At 52.0% G+C, this 27,136-nt stretch overlaps 1 protein-coding gene across 5 annotated transcripts in view; it reads left to right on the forward strand.

Moving 5' to 3' along the window:
• LOC118770253 (ELKS/Rab6-interacting/CAST family member 1-like) overlaps positions 1-27,136 on the forward strand; it is a 192,708-nt gene that overhangs the window by 157,606 nt on the left and 7,966 nt on the right. For 4 of the 5 annotated variants that reach the window (XM_036517808.1, XM_036517809.1, XM_036517810.1 and 1 more), the window contains one exon: positions 18,207-18,392. In XM_036517808.1, coding sequence (XP_036373701.1) covers positions 18,207-18,392 — 186 coding nt within the window. Of the gene's footprint in view, positions 1-724; positions 793-18,206; positions 18,393-27,136 lie in introns of those variants that run through there. The other variant, XM_036517813.1, reaches the window with a different exon arrangement.

The raw sequence follows: 27,136 nt of genomic DNA on the forward strand, positions 1-27,136 counted from the left end.
CTCTCTCTCTCTCTCTCTCACCCCTCTCTTCTCCCTGACTATCTTTCTCTCTGTTTCTCTGTCCTCTCTCTCTCATATCTCTTTTCCTCTCCGTCCTTTTCTCTCTGTCTCTGTCTGTGTCTGTGTCTCTCTCTCCTTCCTTCTCTCTGTTTCTTTCTCTTCTCTCCTTCCTTCTCCCTCTCTCTCTCTCTCTCTCTTTTTTATGTTCTCCTTTATTAACGGATGTGAGCTGAAGGCAGCAGAATGGGTTAGGCAGTTAAACGTTTCCCGAGTTCCTCGGTTTAGGGTTTAGTGTTTGTGTTTTTGTTTTTTGAATGGCAGTGATTGTGGCCACAGAGTGCCGTCAGATTTTCCAGTCTTCGGGGCGGGACGGTGGTCCTGCAACAATCCGGCATGGGAAGATCACACTGCAGTCTCCGTGCTGCACTGCGTAAAGCCCCTCAGAGCGGCTCGGTGCAGTGAGACAGAGCTTTTGCCTTCATTCTGCTGCCTTCAGGTGTGTCAGCTGATGCCTCAGAAATGCGTAACCAGTTAGAGCCTTGACCTGCAGTGACCCTCATTTTGGTGTGCGGCTTACTGTCACCCAGCCCGGATCCACTGAGAAAGGACACTGCAGCTCAGCTACCTGTCTTCAGCTAACATCGTTTTTCCCCTCACACTAACCAGATCTTCTTTTAATCCCATGCTGCACTGGGGCAAAATCTTGGCATCTGTCAACCAATAGGATGATGAGGAGGGCATTTGGGCATAGCCAATCAGATGCCCTGTCTTGCCGCCATTTTGTTCAGAAGGGTGAGCGACTCTTTAAGTGAGAATGAAGCTGAAATCACCGTCTGATTCTACATCCTTCTCTGTCCTGCCACCCCCTGCATCTGCCGTCTCCACCTGCCTGACTCCTTTTTTAAATTAATTTAATCCATTCCGTTTGCCACTCTTTCTTTTTTGGAGTTCCGTTTCTGCAACTTGGTGACGTGCTTCTGTTCTGGATCCTGTGCTCTGGGCATGATGCTTTTTTGTGTTATTACAAATTTGTGTTGCTGTTGTTGGTGTTTGTGTTGGTGAGTGTGTCATGTTGATGGTCCATTTGGTCTTTTTTTTTGGGCCAGGAAGCAGGGTTTGCGTTTAAAAGCCACAAAATGGGTCCAGGGGAACACGCAGACCCCAACCCCCGTCTGTCTGAAGCTTTTCGGCTTTTCATTGATTCAGTGTGCTTTCTGAAGGGAAAAAGATCTGTGCTGCCGAAGTTCAGTCTTAATGATTTTCAGACCCATTACAAAGGCTCACTCTGAAATACAATATTCTCTCAAATTGTTCTCCCATGTCTGAAACAGATAGCTGCTTTTCTGTGCTGGTTCTGACTTTTTGAGACGATTCAGAATAATAACGTGTATGGCCTGTGGCAGACCCCGGCCTCGCCCTGCCGTAGCTGTGGGGGCACCAGCCCTCCTATGCCCCCAGCCCCCAACCCCCCCCCCCCCCCCCCGGGGAGGTTTGATGCATGGATTTGCGGGTGTAGGTGGCTGAACACACAGCCCCATGTCTGGCAAAACCTCCTACCACTGTAACACAGCAGGGGACGGTGCAGCTGCAGTTATAGTCTTATATATATATATTTATATATATCTTACTCTAACGATAACGCATAACTCATAATTCATCACTGTCCACCGCTATCAATCAAAGCTCACATCTGTGACACAGCAGGGCCGCGCAGGGGAAATCTGTGCGTTAGCGTCCAGCGCGATGGAGGATGTGGCTCCTGATTACAGGGGAGGATGCTTAACTTAGAGATCAGGTCTGGACCGGCGTTCAAACGCATAGCCTGTTATGTGTTTATCAGCCTCCTAACATGTGTGCCCGTAACCCCCCTCTGCAGCGCGCATCTGCAGGCTAATTAGACGCATAAGCGACCAATAGAGTTTGGACACCAAATCAAACGCGCTGGGACTTATTCCTCCCCCTGACGAAATAAGTACAATATTGCAGAATGTAGTCAAAACAGTGCAATGGATGTTATTTAATATAGCTTGTGTGAATAATATGAAGTCCAAATTAAAACCACAGCCATTTAATCAACTTCATGCCATCAGCGTTTTAAGGTTTACCAAGTAACAACTGAGCGTTTGAACTGTTTATTGGACAATATTTCAGTTGCAATCTATATATGTGCGCATGATTAGAGGAAATGCTAATCTTTGCATGACTCAGTCTCCTGCAGGGTGGTCAGATCCTTTTTAATCACGCTGAGTTCTGCATGAAGCGGGAGGTGTGCTCCGCTCCTCAGACGAGCGCAGTTATTCGGAGTGATGCCATGTCTATATCGAGCGGATGCGCTCATCCTGATGTGACTGTTTATTCACACGCCCTGCTTCTGGCCCTTGATTGCGTCGTTATGTTGAGCCGGGTTTTTCTGTTGTTGGTGTTGTTTGTTTTTTTGTTGTTCTTTGGGTGGGTTTTCGCCGGTCTGTTCTGACCGCTCGTGGCTTTGTGTGTCACAGCTGTGAATCCATGCGTGTCTGTGTTTTTGTTGGTCCTTTTCTCAGCTGTGCGAAGCTGTGTGCAATTCCCAGTGGAGAACTCTGAAACTGAGCATTCAGGAGAACCCAAGAACACTAGAGAACTGAAACTGAGCATTCAGGAGAACCCAAGAACACTAGAGAACTGAAACTGAGCGTTCAGCATCAGTACTAAACCTAGGAGACGAAACCCAGGAACAGTAGAGTACTGAAATTTAGTATTCAACAACAGTACTAAACTCAGGAGAGCCTAAGAACAGTAGCGTACTGAAACTGAGGACTCAACAGCAGTACTGAAGTCTGTATGGTATCGTAACTCCAGCCAGGTTTCGCCATGAAGCCACCTAGCCAGGTTCAGTGAACTGTGAATTCAGGGAAACTTCCAGCCCTCATGTGGAAGGAGGAAAAAATGTGATTTTTGGTGAGCGTACATAAATGTTTCATCTCTCTCACTGAACGCCCTGTCCTGCAGAAACCAGCACAGTCACTGGTGCTGTTACTGAAACCACTGCACAGAGGAACACGGTGGAAGGTCTGCTTTCAGACACGCTCTCACATCACACGTCGCTCCCCTGATCCAGGCTCCCAGGTTTTGGGCGCTTGTCCTTTTTCGCTCTCTCCCCTTTGACTCAAACCCCTGTTATTTAGGCCAAAATAATCTTGTTCTGGAAAAATTCACATGCGTCCCCTGCGGTGCCGGTGCCAGAGGACTGGGAGGGGTGGCACACTTTAGTCGGTTTGCTGGTATCTGTCTTCCTGTTTCCATAAAGCCTGTCTCCTCGAAGCCTGGTGCGGGTGCGGAAACCTGGGGGCAGGCCTGTCAGCATGTGTAAACAGCACTTAGACATCATTATCTGCGAGAGCTTAATAAACTGCGGTTATCCAGACAGCTCCATACTCTACGGGAGACAGGCTTCCCTCTGCGGGCTAGAGGAGGTGAAAGTGCTGGTCTTTATCTCCTGTGGGGAGTCACGCCCGCTTGTCCCGTCCTCTCCCAGTGGGGCCCCTGCACCCCCCCTCCTCCTACCCCCCCATCACACTGAGAGCTCCAGCTCTTGGCTTAACACACACACCACAGAGAGCTGTTACACAAAATACCGTAAACAATTAAGAGGAGGCAAAAAAAAAGAGCATGAATGTGTAATGCCTCCCTTTTCTAACGCAGACATTACAGAGCTGCAGGGGCATGGAAAGCAGCTCTGGCCACAGTGTGTCATTCTCTGGGCCAGTTTGCGCCGCTCTCACCAGAGACAGAGAGGAGCTACTCCCCATCGGATTCCACATCGAGAGCAGCTGTCCTCCCTTTGCCCGAAGTAATAAATTCAGTCTTCATGCTGGAGGGCAGGGCCTACCTCTGACAGGCGGTGCAGCGCCTGCACTTGGAAACCTCTCTGTGACTTTAGTGGCTGCACCCGAAGGAGGTGTTCTGTGAAAGTCTGTTTCAGAAAAGAGTCTGTTTCTCTCTGAACTCAGTTTGTTGTGTTTTTTTTTTTTTTTTTTACTGTTTCAGTTTAGGTTTTGAATTCATTCTCTGGACACAAACCTATCTATTCAAGTAGACCAAATGTAAATCATACCACATCTATTCAAATATTTGTGTCTGTTCAAATTACATGTGTATGATTTGAAGTCTGGAAACACACAGGGCACTATGACCCCCTGGCTGGGTTCTGTGACTCCTCTCTTTGGATCCGTTAACTCCTCTGTCTGGACTCTGTTACTCCGTAAGGGTTCTGTGGCTCCCTGGCTGGGATATGTGACTCCCTGGCTGGGCTCTGTGACTCCGTCAGGGTTCTGTGACTCCTGTCTCAGACTGATTCCTGCTCCCCGTCTGTGAGGACAGCAGTCTCAGTGGACGTCTGCTGCAGCTGTGAGGCCCTTTTCAGTGTGAATTAGGAGGCCCCAGACTGCAGAGTCTGTATGACTTACAGTAGAGATAATGCTTTATTTTCTGCTCTTACTGGCGCATTGGGGATTCCCACTCCCCGAACGAGCGCTGAGAATTAATGGCCATTCACTGATACAGGTACTGAGTCATTTGGACAGGCTGACACACTTTCAGTAAGAAGTGTGGAAAAAAATCCCCCCCGGACTGGATGGGTTCTGATAGGATACACTTACTCTGTTGTCTATAGTAATTTTTTTTGTTTGCATAAGGATCTGAGTCAGAGGAGGTTGTGAGAATAATGACCCTTTGTTAATGCGTAGATGAGCTAATGTGGTTTTAGCCGATGCATAGCCTAGCCAAGGGTCCAGGGCTGGCCGGCAGACACAGGCCTCAGAGCGGCAGAATGTGGTGACATCACCCCTGCCCGGATCGAATGGTGTCGTAACCTCACGGTAAACGTTTAGAATGTCTGTTTTGTCAGCGTTCCAGGTTCTAGAATGACAGGAATTCTGCAGAGTGCTCTGGTTCTCCTCAGCACAGCTTTTGGAGGTGTCCTTTGGCCTGTGATTCCAGCTCAACGCACCCCGGCACCCCTCTGCCCGCACGGGCTGGGGGTATCTGCAGTGGATTCGAGAGCCGAGCGCCGGTGGAGCCCGCTCTTTCTCAGAACGACTCTCAGAAGCGAGTCACGTGTGTGTGTGTGTGTGCGCGCGAATGCAGCAGGCTCTTCCCACTCTCCCCGGTTCCCACAGACTGGTCATCTCCATGCTGCAGCAGAGCTATATCAGTTACAGCAGTTCACACACAGCTGCTGCCGCAGGTTGCCAAGCCCGGCTTGGCTGGTGTCGGGGAGGATGCGGTTCGACCGTGGTTTACTAATGGCAGAAGAGTGTTTCAGCTTCCAAAAAGAGATCCTGTCTCATCTCACGCCTATCATTCTGAAAACCTTCCGCTGTCAACAGCACACTTTCATTTCTGTCTCTGGTCTTCGGAGAGTGGCTTTGGGGAAAACCTAGGTGAAGCTGGAAGCTGCACTGGGTTTCCTCTGAAGGACTTCTGGGTGTGTGTGAGAGGGAGAGAGAGAGAGAGTGTGTGTGTGTGTGTGTGTGTGTGTGTGTGTGTGTGTTTGAGAGAGAGAGAGTGTGTGAGTGTGTATGAGAGAGAGTATGCGTGCGTGCTTGTGTGTGAGAGAGTGTGTGCGTGCGTGTGTGTGACAGTGTGTACACGTGTGTGTCATTATAGCCTCTGATGTTGATTGTACGTTGATGTCGAACCTCAAACCAAACTGCCATATCCTTTTAGAATTTCTCATCCTCGGGATTTTGTTTTAAGGCTTTCCAGAGGCTCGGTCCCAACCGTCGCTGTCTATGAATAGATGAGAGGGCCTTTAAAAACACCCAGAGCTCATTTAAATCCCCTCTTTATCTCCGCAACGGCGCAGGGAGACAGCGCAGCCAGATTTGTTCTTGCTCACTTGTGAAACCCTCTCGAGCTGTTTGCGTGCCCGGGCTTTCAGACGGAGGAGCTGTTTCAGCGAGCGGCTCTTTGATGCTCGGGCCGCTTCCCGCGCTCCCAGCAGCCCGCGCTCTCGCTGGGTATCGGTCGCTCTGAGAGTTCGGGCCCTGCTTTTCGGGCCCGGGAGATCCCTGTATCTGTGCTCCCCAGCGCCCCCTCTCTGTGCTGCTGTCAGCGCATTCTCCGTCTCACCCTGGCCTGGTACACACAGCCCCTTAGTCCAGAGAAATGCATTTTAATACGGCGTTAACATTTCAGCCGTCTGATCCCCGGGCGGGGCGGCTGCGGAGGCCAAACCCGCGCTGTTTGCTTGGTCTGTGTCGGGGCGGGATCGCGGGGAAAGGGCCGAATATGAGGAGGGAGCCGCGGCGTTACCTGCCCTCTCCGAAAACGTGCGCCGCTCCATCTAAAACAGGACTGTTTGTTTTGCTATCCATTTGGAGAGACCAGGGCGAGATTCTCCCCTGCAATCTGTCACTACAGGCCTCACTGCCAATGCAGCATGCAAAAAAAAATAAAATAAAATTAAAAAAAGAGCGTTTACCCGTGGAAGCCGGGAAATGTTTGGCTTTAACTGAAATAGATTTAATCTTCCGCAGCCCTCTGGCTTTGAGACGACTTTAAAAGCATAAAAAACAAACAAGGTCCCGCTGCAAAAACCCAGTGTAACGTTTTTCCCCTCTCTGGAACTCTATATAATCAGCGGGCGACGCCAGCGTTTGGTCCGTCGGTCGCTTCGCGAGGCTCCTGACGGCGGAGTCTGGGGCTGGGGTCTCGCTCCACATTTCGGGGGTTTGCGGTCGGAACGCTCCGAGCCCCCGCGGGCTCCGCCTCTCTCTGCGTGTTAATGGCCCGCTTTGCGCCAGAGGTGCACCTCATTTTGGACTCCCTCTTCAGGTCGGGGGGAAAGCGCTTGTAATGTGATTGGGTAATGGGCTGTGACCACAAGCTGTGAAAAAACCCGACAAATTGAGTCTATTTTAAGTGAAGAGCGGCCCCTGATAACAGGATGCTTTTTTCCGCTGGCTTTATATAAAAATGACTTATATTCCTGGATGTCTGGCTGAATAGGCCTATCTAGTCCCATGCAGGCTGTAGGATTTTTCTGGAAAAACCCGACTACCAGGCCAGACCGAGAGGAAAGAGTAAAAGCAGGGCAGTTGGAGTGGCCGCTTTGCTGGGTGTGAGGAAGGATTCCCCAGTGTGCAAATGGGATCTGTGTAAACCTGGATTAACCCTGCGAGGGGGTGTGGTGTGATGCTGGCGATGAAACTCCAGCTTCAGGAGAGACTGGAAGAGGAGGAAAGGACAGGCACAGTGACCTGGCCAGAGGCCTTAGGCACGGATTCACTCAAAGCTTATCCCTGACTCCCTAACTCTGACTAACTACACACACACACGAGTGTTACTTTTTTTCAGTAGAAGAAGTTTTTGTCATTAGTGTTGGTGACCGCTGAACTCACGAAACTGTGACTGTGAAGAAAAAAAGCAACACTTGGATGTAGTCCTGAATCAAAGTTGAGGTCAGACGTCGATTGACTGCCGGCCCCAGTGTCGAGTCATGTCTTCCCCTTTCTCGGGAAAGGTATGATTCATTTCACCCTGAGTGAAATATACATTTATAACCGCTTCGTTTTCCCTCTATCGGCTCAGACGCAGTCCGCCCGGGGGCTCTGGCTCTTTCCTGGCGTTTGGCTGCAGTCGTCGGTCGTAAAACCACGTTTCGCTTTAGACCCTCCAGCCCAGCGGCCGGGATGCTCCCGTCGAGAGCACCAGGGTCTCCGGCCTGTATTTATTGATCTGCCTGTTATGTTTTCTGCATAACGCTAATACACTCCCAGCGGTAAGTCGATAGCGGTAATGCTTTCCAGACTCTCTGAGGGAGGGGTAAAGCCCCCCCCCCCCCCAGGGTCCCGATTTAAGACGCCACGCTCGCCCCGGTCCCCGCCCGTGCTGTCCAATTGCGATCTTAAATCTTTCAGCTCGTTTAGCGCTTAACTAGGCATGGACAGAGTGAGGGGGGAGAGCGCGTAGCCCAGAGCGGAGTTAGCCTCGGTCACTCCGGCAGGGAGTGCGTGACATGTAACACACTGCACTGTGCCACACCGGCTGCATCGTTTACACTCGTTTTTTAATCAGAGTAGTGTGCTGTGTTCATAAAGTGCTTACACTGAGGCGGCCGTAGTTGCCTGTACAGTAAGAGGTTAGTATCCCTATTGTTCATTGTAGTAATTGAGCAGCAGTGTAGCATAGTGGTAAGGAGCCAAGAGGTTGCTGGTTTGATTCCCTGCTGGGGCACTGCTGTTGTACCCTTGGGCAAGGTACTTAATCTTCAGTAAATATCCAGCTGTGCAAATGGATAACATGTAAAACTATAACCTAAGTCGCTCTGGATGAGGACGTCTGTCAGATGAAAATAATGTTATGTAAATGCAATGTAACGAATGTCCTCACCTGCCTGTGCTTCGGAATGCAGCTGTCATGAGACGGTTCTTTCTCTGCAGGTGACCCCTCTCTGCATGTAGACATTTCGGGGTTCCGGTCAGATCTTCCAGCACAGAACCTGCTTGGTGCCATCGGCAGCAGCTCAGCATGTGCCACTGAAGCTCCCCAGGTCTCTGCTGCTTTCAGTCATGCTTCTCCTGCTCTAGCAGACTGCATTCCTGCCGGCCCCTGCAGAGAGAGGAGCGGGGGGGTGATATGTGGGGGGGGCTCCTCCTTGAGGCCGCTGGGATAAAGCGTATCAAACAGGATGAGTGTCTGAGACCCCACAGTGCAGTCGGATTATCCCACCGCCTGGGTGAATGACATCAGCGCGGGGTGTGGGGCGCGGGGCGCGGGGAGAGCACATGCATGTGGGGCGCAGCGGGACCGGCTCGGTGGGACCGTGCCCTCGCACCCCGGGACTCAGAGACGCCCTTCAGCGCGTAATCCTAATCGGGTTATCAGCCCCCACAAAATAGGCGCTCTCCGTTGCACCCCACAGCCCAGAGATCGGGACGCAGGCGGGAGTGGGGGGGGGGCCTGGGTCGGCAGTTTGAACCAGAGCCTCATCCCTCACCAGTCAAAACCTGGCAAAAATAAGCCGCTTCCCCGCGAACTTAAGCTGCAGAGATCGGGGAAGTCATTTCCCCCGAACGTTTTATATCCCTCAGCGTCTATTCTGTTCAAGCTGCCCTTTTTTTCGGGCTTTAATGAGGAGTGTAATGGGGCAGATTTAGGAGTGGGGTGTGTGGAGCCAGTTGGAGCCTGATGGGATCGGGGCACTGGTACCGCACTTAGGCCCGCTCCAGGCTTCCAGGGGACGGGGCTTCACCTCGCGGGCCAATCCCGTGCCGCGCGGGAGCGGAGTCGGGGCTCTCGCTGTGCGGACGGGGGCCTCTGCCAGAGCGGCTCTCCAGCGCTCAGCTTTGAGAGACGCTCAGAGTTGGAGCTGCTCTGCGTTGCTGTAATTGGTAATGCAGTAGATGTCCAGCTGCCTTCACTCTCACAGTTGTTTTTGGACCGAAGCTGGGAAAAGGGGCAGTGGTCGGTGGGAGAGGTGTTTTAAGGTGAATCTGATACATGCAGGCGAGTCCGTCTTTAGAGGGCCTGGGGGGGGGGGGGGGGGGTGAGAGGACAGAACTGAAGGGAGAGATCTGAGTGTTTCACAGGAGGGTAATGAGACATGGCTTTTGGTGGGTCTGCAGGTTGTCAGTGATGGGGCTGATGTCTCACTTTAGTGTGGGGTTACTGTGTGTTTCTTTTTGTGCTGAATGGAGGGGGTGGAGTTGATTGGAGGTGAATGGTGGAGGAGATGGGGGTGAATGGTAATGATGAGGGTGAAAGGTAAGGGTGATGGAGACAGGGGTGTCCGCAGTGTGGCGTAGTGGTAAGAACTTGTAAGGCTCTGCTGTTGTACCCTTGGGCAAGATATTTAACCCAGAATTCCCTCAGTATCCAGATGTATAAGTTGATCAAATTGTAACCTGTGTAAGTTGCTCTGGATACGAGTATCTGCTAAACGACAATAGTATAATGTAAGGTGGGTGAATGGTGGGCAGTCAGAGAATCTTCCTGCAACTTGGATACCTTGATGAGGTCATTGACACAGCGTTAAAAAAAGAAACACCTTTGTGGTCCATTACAGTGTCGTCTTCCCTATATCCTGCTGCTCCCACGTTACTCTCCCCTGTGATCGTCCTGTGATCCATCCTGGTGTTTGGTAGTCTTTACCCTCTCAGGAGAGGAGTACGTTAGGAGACAGTGGAAAGACCAAGAGCCGCAGCTAACAGTGCTGCAGTGTGCAGGAGAGGCCTGCTGTGGGAGCCGGCTCTGTGCGGGTAGCGTGCAGCAGCGAGCGTCTCTGTGAAACAGCCTCTCCTGTGCGCTCACCTCGGCTGCTCTTACGCACATACCTGAGGGAGGTGCGGCAGACACAGGTAGAGCGCTGTAAAGAGTCCCGTCTCAGTCCGGAGGGAGCGTTCCTCGTCTCTCTGAATGAGTGTAAATCTGGTATTTTCATCACCTCTCTCTCTCCCCCGCCCGAGCAGAGGCGTGTCCCTGTACTGCTCTGAGTTCACCCCTCTCTCCCTTTCCCTCACCGCCCCCCCCCCCACTCGTCTGTCTCTCCCTTACTGTTTCTCTTCAATTAAAAAAATGTAAATATTTTCATCTACCTCACGCTTTGAGTGTGTGCGTGTGTGTGTGTGTGTGTGTGTGTGGATATGCGTTTGTGTGTACTGGGAGGGTGTGTGGGTGTGTGGGTGTGTGTGTGTGTGTGTGTGTGTGTGTGTGTGTGCGTGCGTGTGTCCGAGAGCATCTGGAATAGCTGATCTGCAGGGCTCCCTTGGGGCCTTGGAAGGATGGAGAAGGACTGGAGTGATTCTGTTTTTACTGCGGACAAGAGATGCCATTTCACAGCCTAATGTTTCCACATACATATACACGTGTGTGTGTGTGTGTGTGCGTGTGTGCGTGTGTGTGTGAGAGTGTGTGTGTGTGTGTTAGTGTGTGTGTGTGTGTGTGTGTGTGTGTGTGTGTGTGTGTGTGTGTGTGTGTGTGTGTGTGTGGAAGAATAATATCCCTCTGACTGCACCCCCTCTACAGAGGCAGACTTGCTGTGTAGGCCACCCTGCTCACGCTTCCCTCAGTGAATGTCCTGACAGTACAGTGTCAGTGCCTGGGCTGCTAAAATGTGGGGTCCATGTTCCCCGTTGCACGGAGTGGTGACATGTTCTCCGTGTCTCCCCGTCTCTGTCCCCTCTCCCTCCGCTCACACCCATCACCTGGCCACACCCCCTCACTGTTGACCTTTGACCCTTTCCCACAGGGTCTCCTGCGTTGTGTTGGCGCACGTTCCAGTCCGCTCGGCGTTTCTGAGCGCTGCGATTAGTGCGTGTAGCGCGGAACATCGTCCCCAGGCTCCAGACTTCACGGTCTGCTGGCCCGGCGCTCTGGAAGTGACGTAGGGAGTAACTTGCTGCAAATTTCCTCCAGAATCAACACCGTTTGTTTTCTTTTCCCTTCTTCCCTTTGCCATCAGGCCGGCCTGAAATATTAACCAATCAAGGGGAAAGTAGCTTAGCGTCAGTAGTGGTGCCAAGCCCTGTTAGTGGCTGACACGGCGAGGTCGGAGGCAGCCTTTATCTGATGCTCAGACGCCTCCACGGCTGGAATAGCCTTAAATGTGGAAAAACCAGAGTTAGCCCTGCAGAAACGGGGGACGTGCAGGGAGCAGGTATTTTTTACCTCGCGCCGAATGGCCACATGAGCTCGGATGAGTCCTCTTGTGAGGCTTTGAGCCTGAAAGCGTTCCTGGAGGCACAGAGCTGCACACAGTGATGGTCATACAGAGTGGCAGGTCTGCGAATATGGGCAGCCTCATCTGTTCTCAGTCCTCCTGCCCGTGTGTGTGTGAGAGAGAGAGAGAGCTCAGGCCCAGACACAGCAAACTGCTGCCTCTGAGTGTACATGCCTCCAATCGCCTGTGTGCCCCCCCCCCCCCCCCAAAACTCACCCCGGTGTCACGGCAGCTGTTTTTCTCTCCTGTCATTTTTGAGTAGGTGCTTTGTCTTCCTGCGAAAACCACTTTGCAGTGCAAGCCCACCTACCATGCTGGGGTTGGGGGGGGGGGGGGGGGGGGGGGGGGGTTGAGGGTTCTCAGTGCTCCGCTCTCCCCTCCCACGTCCAGGCCGCGGCTGACCGCGGGTCCTCCACAAGGCCGAAGTGCTGTCAGGCTGCTGTGAGGGTTTGGTTCTGGTGTGATGCCGTGGGACCTCTTTGCTCTCTGTCTCATGATCCCCCTCCTCTCTTTTAACAGATCCGCACCACAGGTGATCTGTGTCGTGAACAGATATTCGGCTCCAGTGTTACTTTCAGCCTCTGTGCTTCCAAATCTAGAAGGCTCCGGTTGGTTAGCTGACAGCGACAGATGTTGCATTTTAGATCACGAATGTCCATACCAAACCAGCAAGTCAGTGTGAGGCACATAATATATATATAGCTGAGTACCTGGCATAAATATATATATATAGGATATCTGTGGCTGGGCGATGATCTGAGCAGGGGGTCGTGACCTGTGATGTGTCATAGCGCCGGGGGTCCCGAGCGTGTGCAGGTCCCTCGTCGCCCGTTTGAGTGACAGCACTGATATGCTCACTCCCCCGGGGTAGGGGTATCGGGTGGCCCCTGATGAACTGATCAGAAAGTGTTGATAGGCCAGGCCTGCCCCCATCCCATTGAAGAAGAGGCCCTCTTTTATTTTGGGGAGGCGAGGGGGGGGTATGGTGTGGCGGGGTTTCAGTGCGGCTGTACTGCTGTTCAGAGAGGGGTGAAGACAGCTTCTTTTAGGAGGGGATAATAAGAAGGAGGGGGTGGGGGAGGAGAGGCTGAAAGGCCCCGGGGGGCAGAAGGTGGGGGGGGAATGAGCTCTGGCCACAATGAGCAGAGTGGACACAATCAGTCTGCCAGCACTGGACTGGAGGGGGGGGGGCTGGCTTTCACTTCTCCCCCCTCCTCTGAACCCTGCCGCAGCTTTACCAGTGACAGATTAAGGGAGAGGAACTCCCAATGTGCCCCCCAAACCCGACCCGAGTAACCCGAGTGCTCGACAATGTGTTTTCGGCATAAATGTGCAAATAGGTGCATCTGTAAGGAGGAGAAACCCCCCCCCCCCCCCCCTTTATCTCTGCATTTGCTTTGATGGGGCGCCAGTGGAGCCCACAGTGGAGCCCACATGACTGTGCAGATCTCTGAGCGTCGGGCAGGAGAGAGGAGACCTCTGTGTGCTCCCGCTGCCCCGCAGAAGCGGCCCGCGGTGGTGAGATCTCCAGGCTGAGCTGTGGGGAAACGGGGACCATAAGAGCCCTCTCCCCTCCCGTAAACACAGAGCAGACAACAAAAGCATAGACAGCCTGCCCTCGAGCCTGAGAGGCCGGATAAAAAAGAGCGTCTCTTATCGCGATTGTGATCGTTGTTGTATTATTTATTAGCCTGGCTGGCACCCGTGTCCAACGGCGCTCGCTGTGAATGCCGGAATAACAGGAAGTTCAGAAAGCTGCCAAAACAAAGGGTTCAGGGCGCCGAGCGCGCCGGATAGCGGCCGAGGGGACGCAGCGGCGTGTCCCGGCGGCGGACGGCACCGCCGAATCCGCTGTCAGCTTCGCTGGGGCCCGCCGCCGGCAGCCGGCTGACAGGACGAGCCGAGTGTTCCCGGCGCTCTGACGAGATGGGAGACTGTTTATCAACACGGAGAGCACCCCGCCTGCCGGGAGGCCGCTGCCTGAGCGATCACAGCGGGGGGATGGGGGGGGGGGGGGGGGGCAGCGGATCGGAGCTCCAGCGTACGGGACGTGCGTCCTGAATCACACAGAGCTCATTCGTCCTCACAGGCGGGTTCGCTGGCGTGTTGGGGGAAAAAAAAGAAGGAGTAAAAAAAAAAAAAAAAAAAAAGAATCAGATCTAATCATCGGTTTGGCCTCTTTAAAGCCTATTAGAGCATGACACACTCTCAGTCAACCGGAAAGCCAAGCATGGCATGCGTGTGTGGTATGGTGCGGATCGTTCCGTTCCAGCTGTCCGCCCCCCCATGTCCCCGTCCCTCCATCCCCTCTGAAATAGATGTTGGGTCACGGCGGTTTTAGACTCTTCTGTGGGACCGCCTCGTTAAATCCGTGCCCGTCCAGAGCGGGTTTGGGAACGCCGTGGGGATGAATCAGCCTGGAGCCCTTCTGCAGAGAGCGGGGGTATCCTCAGAGCTTGCGCACGCAGACATTTTGCTAATGTTTCCTGTCTCTTTTTAGGGAAAAGCGTGGGTCAGGCCTGGATGAATAGCGACATTGGCTCTGTCCTGACTCTCACATTGTGAGTCAGTTTTCGGAGCTGCGGGTTTTTCTTCTCTGAGCAGTTCAGCTGACATCAGACAGTGTGCGCAGATATAGTGTTCTGAAACTGTTGCTGTGGGATTATTTTGAACGCCAGGCAGCACAGACGTGAAGATATCTAAAGCTCAAACGTCTGAGCCGGGGGAGCCCGGCTTTCTGTTTCTCCTGCACCCGGGGAGAGCGAGACGAGGCACCGTGAGGAGATAGCAGAGGGAGTCCTGATGCTACCCCACACTGGAGCTCTGCTGATCCCCCTCACATCTCTGGAGGCCACAGTGGGGCCACACTGAGATGTCCCTCCTCAGACCCCCAATGCAGGGAATCCAGGGTTTGATGAGGGATTGATGCAGGTTTTATGAGGGTTTGATATGGGTTTTATGAGAGTTTTATGAGGGATTAATGAGTGTTGGATCATGATTCCTGGAGCCTAATTAATCAACATGTGCATAGAACTACTGCTGCTGAATTTATTTTCACACTCAAAGTGTTGACTGTACAGGGGCCTGTTTCATCAGTCATGTTAGCACTTATTCTCAAATCCCTAATGTTCTTCTCTGATGTGCGGAAGCGCTTGATTTTTGCATTAGAGATTATTTTAAAATGTCCGCATTTCACTATGAATGGCAGTTGGTCACCTTTGAGAGCCAGTTACAAATTCTGCCTTCAGGGTATCATGCAGAGAAGAAGAGCATCTCTGAGCCCGTCGGTGAGCCTGGCAGTGAGCCCGTCGGTGAGCCCGTCGGTGAGCCCGTCGGTGAGCCTGACAGTGAGCCTGTCGGTGAGGCTGTCGGTGAGGCCGTTGGTGAGCCCGTCGGTGAGCCTGGCGGTGAGTCTGACGGTGAGGCTGTCGGTGAGGCCGTTGGTGAGCCCGTCGGTGAGCCTGTCGGTGAGGCCGTCGGTGAGCCTGTCGGTGAGGCCGTCGGGGAGCCCGTCGGTGAGCCCATCGGTGTCAGGGTGTTTCAGTTTTGGGTTAGAAAGGAAAGTGTGGTCCAGACCTCTCAGCGATTTGGCAGAATGCTCGGTGGCACATGTGCCAGCGCTGTGGATGCAGAATGCAGTGTCTGTATGCGACAGGATGACGAGTTTACGCGTCCCGTCTTTTTAAGGACCACTTCTTGGAAACTGGGCCTCTCGTGAGCTGCAGCTGCAGTTTCGGCCCTCTTACACTCACAGCTGTCCGTATCCAGGAGGATTAGCGGTCACAGTCACCCTCTATGGTTACAATCACTCAGCCAAAGGGACACATTCCTACACAGTGTGAAAAGTGCATGAAGGTTGGGATACACATAAATGATGCTCCCCCTGCTGCATGCATGACTGATAGATTAGGCCCTTTCACCTCCTCAGCTCCAGAAGGGAAGGTTGTGTTCTGTTAACCTGTCCTAAAACCACAGCCTGTAACATTGTTGTAACAGTACTTAGTGTACAGCCAGATGTCTTCCTACAGAGCTGTAACAGTGCTGTAACGCCACTCCGCTACAGAGCTGTAACAGTGCTGTAACGCCACTCCGCTACAGACCTGTAACAGTGCTGTAACAGTGCTGTAACGCCACTCCGCTACAGAGCTGTAATAGTGCTGTAACGCCACTCCGCTACAGACCTGTAACAGTGCTGTAACACCCCCCTTCCATAGAGCTGTATCCATGTTCCCCCTGAGATGTCCATCTGTTGGGATGGTTGAGGTGCTTGTGGGTGATGGTGCTCTGAGATGCAGCAGTGTGGTGAGTTGATAGGAAGGGGGGATGGGGGGGGGGGGGGGGTGTGAGATGAGTGCTGGGGTCCTCGTCAGCGATGCCCCGGTTCTGTCGGACCCAGACTCCTCCAGGCGCTGCTCGTGCTGCCTAATTGGTTCCAGAACTGGGGTCTGCTGGCGGCCCACCGGAGACATTCCTCTAAAGGAACCCGCCCGCGAAATCTCTACCTCCCTCCCTCTCCCTCCCTGAGTCTCTCCCCCGCTCACCTCATCCCTCTCTCTCCTTCTCTCTCTCCCTCTTTCACGCTTTCATTCGCTCCCTCTCCCGCCAGGATCCACCCAGGAGAGAGTGCGAGCCCCACAGAGCCAACACAAACAGAATAACATTCTGCCCTGGAAAAGATACATGGGCTAATAAGAATTAATAAAGTGTGCGGACACAAATGTTCCCGCGTGTGTGTGCGCCCCAGGGCGCTGCAGACCTCAGCCGAAACCAGACTCCGTTGCCCTCTCCCTCTCGCCCCTCCACCCCTCTGCCCCTCCACCCTGAGCTTTTTCCGTGTTTGTTTTTCTGAAGGGCGTGTTTTCTCACTGCTGGGTACCTACGTGCATATTCTCCTCTTGAACCTTATTGGCTGTGGAGGCTTTTTAAGCTGTTATCTGTTATCAGTTTATCTCTCTCTGGCATCCTTGATGTGGTAACGCCGTCAGGATAACTGGTCCAGAAGGGGTGTTTTTCGTTCCCTCATCCCAAAGACTGAAATCAGTCGTGCTCATATTGTGTGTGAAATATTGCTCGTATCGTATGTGAATGGAGTTTCGGAGGTTCTGGTCCCTAACATGCACAGCTCACCGTTCCCTTGTCCCTGTGTCGTGTTCCTGTGTCAGGACAGACACTTCCTCTACCTTTCCACACTAATCACACCTGAAGGAGCGTGTTCCTGTCTGACGTCTGATCAAAGGCGCAAGGGCAGCCGATCCTGGGGGAAAGCACTGACTCATGCTGTCCTTACCTCCCTGAAGTCTCGCACATCTCTGAGGATGCCAGAAGTGGACTTTGCTCTGTAGACTTCATTCAGTGTGTGCAATGAACCTGGCGATGTAGCAGGGGGCTTCAGTTACACAACTCTAATGAGCCAGACAGGGTTCTAAAGACGGAACAGCAGCAGGCTGGCTCACAGACAGGGTTCTAAAGACGGAACAGCAGCAGGCTGGCTCACAGACAGGGTTCTAAGTTCAGAACAGCAGCAGGCTGGCTCACAGACAGGGTTCTAAGGTCAGAACAGCAGCAGGCTGGCTCACAGACAGGGTTCTAAGGTCAGAACAGCAGCAGGCTGGCTCACAGACAGGGTTCTAAGGTCAGAACAGCAGCAGGCTGGCTCACAGACAGGGTTCTAAGGTCAGAACAGCAGCAGGCTGGCTCACAGACAGGGTTCTAAGGTCAGAACAGCAGTAGGCTGGCTCACAGACAGGGTTCTAAGGTCAGAACAGCAGTAGGCAGCTGACAGTGTTTCCAAGGTGGACTGTGTTTCAGAGCTCTCTCCCCCTGTTGAGGATCTGAGTGCCGCCATCTCTCCTGCACTGTACTCTTTGGGCTATTGATTTTCATGTGTGTGTTCCATTTTTTGTGTATTGCACTTGAAATCCTTGTCCATTTCCCCAGTGTATGTGATTCCTTCTTTGGGGGGGGGGGGGGGGTAGGAAGCCTGGTTATTTGTTGTGTAAGTATTGGTTGTATTACTATGTTGTGCTTCCTGTTCTCTGGTACTGCAGTTGCAGAGAAACACGTTGTCTCTTGTGAAGAGAGGATGCTCTGGGGTGAATGTTTCGGAGAGAGACGGTGTCCCGGGACCTGCTGGGGGGGCCCTGTGTCTCAGAGCTTACCCCGGTTTCAGGGCCACTCTCTGTCCCCTCCTTCACCAGGGCGAAGGTTTCCATCAGACACCCCTGTTCTGTTCGGCTCTCGCACCACCTGAGCGTCCTCCTCTGGGCTCAGTGTCTGATCAAAGGGGTCTGATGAAATTCCCAGGTGAAAAAAGGGCGAAACCTGCTGATGTAAACACAGTCAGGGCCCATCTCGTTAAGCGCTCACTCCGCCCTCGGATGAAGCGCTGACGTGAGGATGTTCGGTCCCCTTTGATTGGAAACATCAGATGGAATGCAGTGTTGTGTGCGTGTGTGACAGGGCGTGTCCTGACGCCTCTCTCCTCTCTCCCTGTGCGGGGGCGCAGATCATCGCCCCTCTTTTAGACCTCAATCAGAACCGCAGTAAGCTGAAACTCTACATCGGCCACCTGACCGCCCTGTGCCACGAGAGAGACCCCCACATCCTGCAGGACCTGGCCCCGCCCACCGCCTATCACCGCAGCGACCAAGCAGCTTGGGAGGAGGAGCTGCAGAAGATGAGTCTGGAGCAGGTATACCTTTTCTCTGTCTGTTCTCCTCCCCTCCCTCCCTCTCTTTTTCTCTCTTTATTCCACTCTGTTTCTCTCTATTTCACTCTTTCTCCCTCCCTCTCTCTCTCTCTCTCTCTCTCTTTCTCTGTACCTTTCTCCCTCCCCCTCACTTCTTCTCTTTCTTCTTCCCTCTCTCTTTTCATCTCTCTTTCCTGCTCTCATTCTCTTTTCTTCTGGGCTTTGATGTCCTGTCAGTCTGGAGTGCATTTTCATGTCTGTCCAGGTCTTTCTTTCTTCCTCTCTTCCACTGACTCTCTGGAGACAAGTATTATTGGAAAGGTCTTCACAGACCATGTGAAATGCACAGGAGATACAGAAACCTTTTGGGGTTTTGGAGTGTTCAGACAGTAACCTGGTGGGGACAAGTATTCAGACAGTCACCTGGTGGGGATAGGTATTCAGACAGTCACCTGGTGGGGATAGGTATTCAGACAGTCACCTGGTGGGGATAGGTATTCAGACAGTCACCTGGTGGGGATAGGTATTCAGACAGTCACCTGGTGGGGATAGGTATTCAGACAGTAACCTGGTGGGGATAGGTATTCAGACAGTAACCTGGTAGGCAGAGAGCTGTGTGTGCTGGGTGCTGTAGTCTCTCACAGAAATCCTAAACTTATTAAGCTCCATCTCCATAAAACTCTTGCATTGGGCAGAGCTTTACTAGGGGGTGCACTTAGCACTGCAAAGCCGCACCCAAACACTGTGCAATGCTGAGGAAATGTGACAGTGATGGGACTGAAAGGGTTAAAGTGTGAGCGAGGTACAGCGTTGGGTACTTGGGTTTTGTCACCCACTGATTATTAGAGACAGCTGGCCAGGACTCCAAGCAAGCCCCAAGCTGACAGTAAAGCGGAGCAGCCGTAAATCTCCCCCACTCTCCGAGAGCCGGGCCCTCTCTGTGTAAATGTCATTAGCTCTCTTTATAGAGTGGAATGTGTTCCTTCAGAAAATAAATAGTCCAATATACTGTTTTTTTATTAGCCTCATTTTCTGTTACTTTAACAAAAGAAAACTAATAGTTACCCAAAGCTCTCTTAAAGGCTGTGGGGATAGGGGGTGTGAGGGACCCCAGCTTCAAGCCGTAAGTCTAAAGGTATAACGAATGATTTTTCTGTTAGTTTCTCCTCTCTGTTTTAATTTAGTGCCTCTCTTCCTTACATTTTGTCCACATTACCGCAGCTACCCGCAGCGGTAAATTGTCTGTGTGCGGACACCAGCGAATCGCCTCGTCTCCGAAAGACCACGCCCTCTCGGCCGGTTCCCCCTCTCGGCCGGTTCCCCCTCTGGAGCGCTCGGCGCGTTTCGAGTCCTTTTGCGGGGAATAAATCGTCGGTGGGGTGGGATATACGTTATCCTCCGGGTCCCCGCTGAGGGGAGGAAGAGTGATGTGCACTCCTGTTGCCAGGGAGTGTACAACACCCATGTGTTTTACAGCGAGTAGGACTCTGTGGCTGGCAGCTTTCTGGCACGCTTCGCCAGCATTGAAAAGCCTTTTTTATGTGGGCTACTCGATGACAACCATTTGGCCGAGGAACAAATGATGTTTAAAATTTTATTTTGCTGCAAGTAAACTTTGTTCAAATTTTGGCACTTTTTGAATATTTTTTTTCTTTTTTTCTTTTTTTGTGCAGAGCAGGGTGTGGGGAGAGGAAAGGTCCTAACATTTATTTTTCTCGGCGAGACGGCTTTCATCGGCCGAACGTGCACAAGAGCTGAGAGCCTCCGCGAGTTTTTCGGTCCATCTGTTCACACACGATTGGGCTACCGCGCCGGCGAAGGCACAGACCGCCTTTTTTTCTGCGGAATAACCGCCGTCGCTTTCGCTGGGTAACGGCAGGCTCAGCGTATTTGGATCCTGGCTGGAGGAGTAGCTGGGGGGGCGGGGGGGGGTAGGCAGGAAGGCCCTGCCTACTGAGCTGACCCCGTACGGTTCAGGCTATTCTCAGGGCCTCGGCACTGTCTGAGAGGGGTCACGGGGTCACGGGGGCCCAGAGCTGGAGTGGGCAGGTATGCAGCAGGTTGGACTCTCCCTGCCCTCGCCCAACCCCGCCCCCCCAGCGCTCAAGGCAGCCCTGCCTGGTTGGACTCGGCAGGCCGACACTGTGACCGAGGTGCTCTGGAATGCAGAGTTCCGTTAGCGTTTCCCTGATATCACCCGCAGGGTTGCTGAAGATGACAAATATCTCACAGAAGGCCTGCTCTGTGATGTGCGTGTGTTGTGTGTTTTGAAGTTAGATCTGTTTTTACCGTTTTTCTCATCCATAGCGGCCTGCCAGCTTTACCCATCTGAGGTTGCTCTGTATCATGAACCGTTTTGAGTTCATCCGAGACAGATGGCTGAAAACAAGAAGAACGTTCATCTCCAAGCATGTAGCCCCGGGCTGGATCTGTTTGTTATCCCAGTCTCCAAAAATGTGAGACATATTTGGTTTTTGAAGTGGTGTCAGAAGTCATCTTACAAGCACACATTTTATGAATCTCGTCTGCTGGATGCGAGGGAACGAGAGAGGAACACAGCCCCGCGATCGAGTTTCGGGCGTGGCTGTTTATTCAGACTTAGATTATGATTGGCCATCGGCCATTCAGTGGCTATTGATCAGACCTTTGTTGTGGATAAAGTTTGACAGATTCAAACAGGAATGTGATTTTGGGGGGTCAGTACCTGCCAGAGCGGTCATTGTTGGGGCGCGGGGTCTGTCTCTTATAAAGCTCGAATGAAGCTGTAGTTAACAGGTTTTTATGGGGTGGGGGTGATGGGGCTGCCACAGTGGCGGGGTATGGAGGTGTTGGCTGCGAGGGTCTGTGATTTTGCTCAGACTTGGCCAGTCAGCAGAGCCGAGCTGGAGAGAGGGGCACCAACCAGGCGCCACCGCCACCCCGGCCCACGGGCCGCGCCCGGGGCACCACTGTTCTCCCGGAGTGATAGAAGAGAACACACACACACACACACACACACACACACCACATACACACACAGACACACATACACATACACACACACCACAGACACTCACACACACACAGACACCCACATACACACACACACTCATACACGCACACACTCATATACACAGACACACACACACACACACAGACACACACACACAGTTGGATAGATCTAGTCTCAGGACATTCATGAGTTGCCAGTCTTTGCAGGGCATGAAACCCTAATACTGCAGTAGGGGGAGGGGGTCTGTCCCCGCCCAGCTTCATCCGTCTGTCAATCACTCAATCACTCAGTCAGTCACTCAATCAATCAGTCAATCACTGCGTTGGGTGTGGCGGACCCTGCAGATTGATTTCTGCGGTTCGTTTCCCTGACATTCGTGAGTAACTGCCTGCAGTGTAGCCTGTGGCCAAATCTTCCCCTGCGTGAAGCTCTGATGGCAGACGCAGGTAGTGCAGACTGGGAGCTCGCTGAAAGCTGAGCCCCGTCTTCTTTTTTTACCTTAAATACTTCAGTTAAAACGCAGCTGTATAAATATGAGGAAGAGCCACTTTTACATCGTTTTGTAAAATAAACGGACGGAGCGAACGGGTTATTAATGACTTTGAGAGTAATGCAGATAATCTCTGAGGGCCGCTTTGATGACCCCGTCGCTGTGTTGTGTTGGAAGCTTCTGGGCTTTTCCGTACTTTAATGAGAGAGGGGACCCCTGCCTGCGGGGAGAGGCAGGTGGAGCTGCAGAGCTGTGCTCTTCCTCATGTGAGCTGACCCTCATCTTCCTCACTGTCCCTCTACAAGTGGCTATCTCTTTCCCTGCCTCTCTCTCCCTTCCTCCCTCCTTCTCCCTCTCCTACTCTTCTCTGGCGGGAGCTATGTGAATAGGTTGAGTGTGTGTGAGTGCGTGTGCGTGTGCGTGTGTGTATTTTTTTGTGTGTGTTTTACTGTGAGCGTATGTGTATTTTCTGTGAATGTGACTCCATGGCCTGGGTCTCTGCTATGTGTGCGTGTATGTGTGAGTGTGTGTGTGTGTGCGTTGGTGTGTGTATTAGTATGTGTGAGGTATCCCTAAGCTCGGGTCTAGTACAGAGTGTAGGTGAGACCCCTCACTGTTCCCAGCCAGCCCTGTAATTTGTGTGACATGCTCAGGGAGGGGAGAGGGGCCCTGCCCTTGGGCTCAGTGACCAGGGGGTGGGGGGCTGGTTGGGGAGGGGAAGAGGAGGGGGGTTTAATTGATTTAAGTGTTAGAGAGCTCCCCTGTGCCGTCAGAGAGGCAGGCCCCTCTCAGGAGCCCCCCGGGGGGGGGTTATTAGGAGTGAAACCCCGCTTATGCTAATGTGACAGGCCTGCTCAGTAGGCGGGGCAGCAGGGTGAGTGATGTCACCGCCTGGGAGGGGAAATGTGATTAAAGCTGCGCAGGGCCACCTGACACACACACACACACACACACTCATACACACACACACTCACACACACACGCACACGCTCATATACGCAGACACACACACACACACACACTCATACACACTCATATAAACACTCACACACACACGCACACACACACACTCATATAAACACTCACACACGCACACACACGCACACACTCATATACACAGACACACACATTCACACACACACAGACACATACATACACACATTCATACACACACACACACACTCTCATACACACACTCACACATTCATACACACACACACACACACACTCTCACACACAGACACACACACACACTCATATACACACACGCGCGCACACACACACACACTCACTCACACTCACACTCACAACAGCGTAACTCCGCTCCGCTTTCACCAGAGATACATCCCAAAGGCACCAGCCTGATGTGAACTTCCACATCTCCCAGTGCTCACGCATGCCAAACCCCGCGTATGGTGACCAGCCGAGGAGGCTAATTAGCCAGCGCTCCAGCGCTCTGCTTAAGAAACGGCCTCACACTCGGAGCCTCTGCTGCGTGCCTTACGGACAGGCTATACTGCTGGCTCAAGGTGTTCCTCGGCCCCGTAGCCCAGCGCATTCCAGCGGCCTGGTGGAAAGTCCTCCTCACAGCCACTGATATGTGCGAAAGTGTTCTAGAATGCTGCGGAATGGAACGAAACCTTGTCCTCCAGCACATATTAATCATGACACACTTTATGGTGAGAGGAGAAAAAAAAAGAAACAAAAAAAAAAAAGCAATACTCGAAATGATTAAACCGTGAGCCGATTGAGACATTTCATGCAATGCTCCAACCCAAACAGCGGAATGCTTAGGAGGCTTATTCTAATTCTGCACGGTGTTAAATTCGGTCGTTTGCGTTTGCGTTTAGTGTCGGTGCCGAGGACCGTCTTTTCCTCTGGGGTCGTTCTTATTGAATGACGGCACTTTTATGCGTTAGTCACCCGGTTTCCGCCTGCAGAAAAGTGCCACAGCCCTGCCCCCAAAACACCACCCCCCCTCCCCTTTGAAGGGAACGCAGAATCAGAAATCCAGGGATTTAGCCTGAACTCGAGAGAAATATCCTGAGAGTTGTCACTGTACGCGCCAATTGGTGAATCATTCTTCTGTGAAGTTTTTCAGCCTGTGGTGCAGAAACTAGTAGGTTTAGCCGTCCCGTTTGATGTGGGAAAGAGAGAGGGGGAGAGGGAGAGAGAGAGCTGTCAAGGGGGAAACTACAAGGTTGGCACGAATTGATATTGATTAACCATTGGGGACGATAGAGGATGTAATTGAGCGTTGTATCCTTTCTCTGTCTCTGGCTGACGGAAACCAGGCAGGCGAGAGAGGGACGGCTTGAAAAAGAAATGGTACACACTGTACGTCATTTTCAAGGACATTGAGTGAGCCTTATAGGCACTTTGTTAGCAGAGAAATTAATGATAAAGTTGAACTCTCAGTGCTCCTTGCTGACACCATGCATAAGATAAGAAGCTGTTGCCTTTAGAGAGCAGAGAGGAGTTCGGTTAGTCACTCTGCAGGCCATTATAGGATAAAGCAAAAACTGTAAAGAGTATTTTGGGGGCAACTCTGATCGGTCTGAAAGTGTAAAAAGGGGAAATTGCTGAGCGGCCTCTTAAATGTTTTTTTTTATTATTATTTAAATTTTTTTTAAGGCCTGGTGTTTCCTGTTGAACTGATTAGTATAGGAGACCCAGTCATGGGGGGGTGCACCTTGTACCCAACTACCCTCCTCTGTCAGTTGCCATGGAGACGCAGTTTAATGGTCTGCATCCCTCCCCAGGGATGTGTCGGCCTAGTATATCATCCTTTTTATCTCTCCAGCCCTCTCCTGCTGTCTTCCTCTCCTGAAGGGAGCACTTTCCTTCCTCTCTCTCTCTCCCCCTCCCGCTCTCCTGTCTCTCTGCCCATCTTTGCTTTTCCATTTTTTTAAAGTTTTTATCAACTGTCCACAGCATTCATTGGGATTTAATGTACCAGAATAAATTAATGGAATCATTCATTACACTACAGTGGTAATTTATGAAGGGCACGGTTGACACATATTGCTATTGGGTTCGTGTTTTTCTCTGCACTGGGTCTGAAATGGGACTTTTTTTGAACATGCATTTTTTATTGACTTGATAATTTTCTGCGTTCTTGCTGCACGGACCAGCAGGCAGCGGACTTGAGAAATTGTTGCTTATTTATAGATTACTGAGAACTTTCAAATAAAAGGAACATTTCCATGAGCAGTTCCCCCAGACGGGGTACTGCATAAACGAGCTGAATGATGGCGTTTATTCCACATGAAGACAAATTAGACGTGCTTTTAGTATTAATTTAGAAGGTGATGTGGTTTGAGGATCATACATCATTTTATCAGTCTGGCTGCTTCTTAAGGATCTGGAGCAAGCTTGCATTTACCCGATGGCACAAATCTTTGAAAATACACGCAAGAAACAACAAAATCTCATTTTTTGCCTTTAATCTTCATGTGGTGGGTGGGGACCAGAAGTTATTTCAATCTTCTTTTTGATCATGATTGCGACTTGCTCCACCACACGCTCTCAGTAAAACCCTTCACTGACTTCAGATCAGCCGGTGAGACTTTAAAGTAGCGGGATATCGACTTGTGAGCCCTGCTCCGCACTGCCCCCAGAAACCCAATCGGACCTGATGGGCGCAGTTTACAGATTCAACCGCATGACCCGTTTTGTGTTTAACTGGGAGTATCTAATCACATGCGGTCCTCGGCGGAGGTTTTGGGATTACGCTGTTAAGGGCACAGCGTGATGCTCGAATGAGTCTCTGCTGCAGACAGTGGGACTCCCTCTCGGGGAGCCGAATTTAGGGCCGACGCCGCGGATTCCAGGGCCAGTTCCACCTCGGGTCACAGAGCAGATCTGCGGAGCGATTGAAACATGCCGGAAAGCTTGTACCACGGCGTTGGAAAGAAAAGGCAGGGAGAACGGAATGATCCAGGCCTTTGTTTTGCTGCTGCGGGATTTTTTTTACAGCAGGCCTGTAGATCATTTTGTTCTGAGTTGTGAAATGATTGTGATGGGTGGAGAGAGGAGGGAGGTCATGGAGAGAGAGAGAGGCAGACCTTTTCCGCTGCGGCCCCCCTGGAAAGCCGGGGTGGCGACGGGCTTGATGGATGAGGCCACGCCTGGCCACGGTGGGACGGGGATGTCATGGTGGGGGTGGGGATACAGCTCTGGCCATCCGCTTCCCGGGCAAGGAGCCGGGGTAGAGTGACGTGTGACAGCTAACCCCAAAAACCCCGCTTTCTGCAGTCATTTTTCCACATCTCAGTAATGATCTGTTTCCACATGGGCGGAGGTTACAGCACTGTCCACCCATTGGGGTAGCGGGGAACACAGCAGTAGGTAGGTGGTTGTGCTGGGGGCGGGGGGGCCTAACTCCAGCAAAGCCACTGGGAAATGTAGTTCTCCTGGTTTTCCTGTTTGGTGTTCACCTTCACTCTCTGTCACTCCTCCGGTCCCTGCAGTGATTCATAATTGGAAAAACATCAACAGGTAACGTCAGGCTAAGCCTGATAGGAAAAACAGGTACAGGTAACGTCAGGTTAGACCTGATAGGAAAAACATGCACGTAACGTCAGATTAGACACGAAAGAAAAAAACGCATACAGGTGACACTGCGAATCTCCGTGCTTTTTTACACCATGTGTCAACTCATATTGATTTCACATGTAAACCAGCACTGCAGTCAGCGCTGTGTTTATGAGAATCTACTGTCATTCACAGCCAGGTACAGGGGGCGGGTGGGATCCATTCCTGGGGCGGCAGTGTAGCATACTGGTAAGGAGCGGGACTTGTAACCGAACGGTTGCTGGTTCAATTCCCCACGGGGGCACTGCTGCTGTACCCTTGGGCAAGGTACTTAACCCACAACTGCTGTATAAATGGATAACATTAACAAAAAAAAACAAAAATGTAACCGATGTAAGTCGCTCTGGATAAGGGCATCTGCTCAATGCCGATAATGTAATGTAATGACATAGCGGTCTGTGCTGAGTGGAGCTCACGCACGGCCGGCGTGTGCATGGGGAGACTCTCCTGTGTGTCAGAGGAGCGGTGAAGCGCCGCAGCAGTCTGCTGTGAGCAGCGTGTGTGAAGGAGTCCCTCTCGCTGTCTGTAATCGGGGGGTAAGATTCCCCCTCTCCTGCTGGCTGGCCGCGTTGCTGCCTGTGGGTTTTTGCTGCTCCATCTTTATGAATGAGGCTCAGGGCTGCATTCAATCAGCATTTGTCCTTCACTTTGACTAACAAATAAAATTCA

This window comes from Megalops cyprinoides, chromosome 23, assembly GCF_013368585.1.
Source record: "Megalops cyprinoides isolate fMegCyp1 chromosome 23, fMegCyp1.pri, whole genome shotgun sequence".
Lineage (NCBI taxonomy): Eukaryota > Metazoa > Chordata > Actinopteri > Elopiformes > Megalopidae > Megalops > Megalops cyprinoides.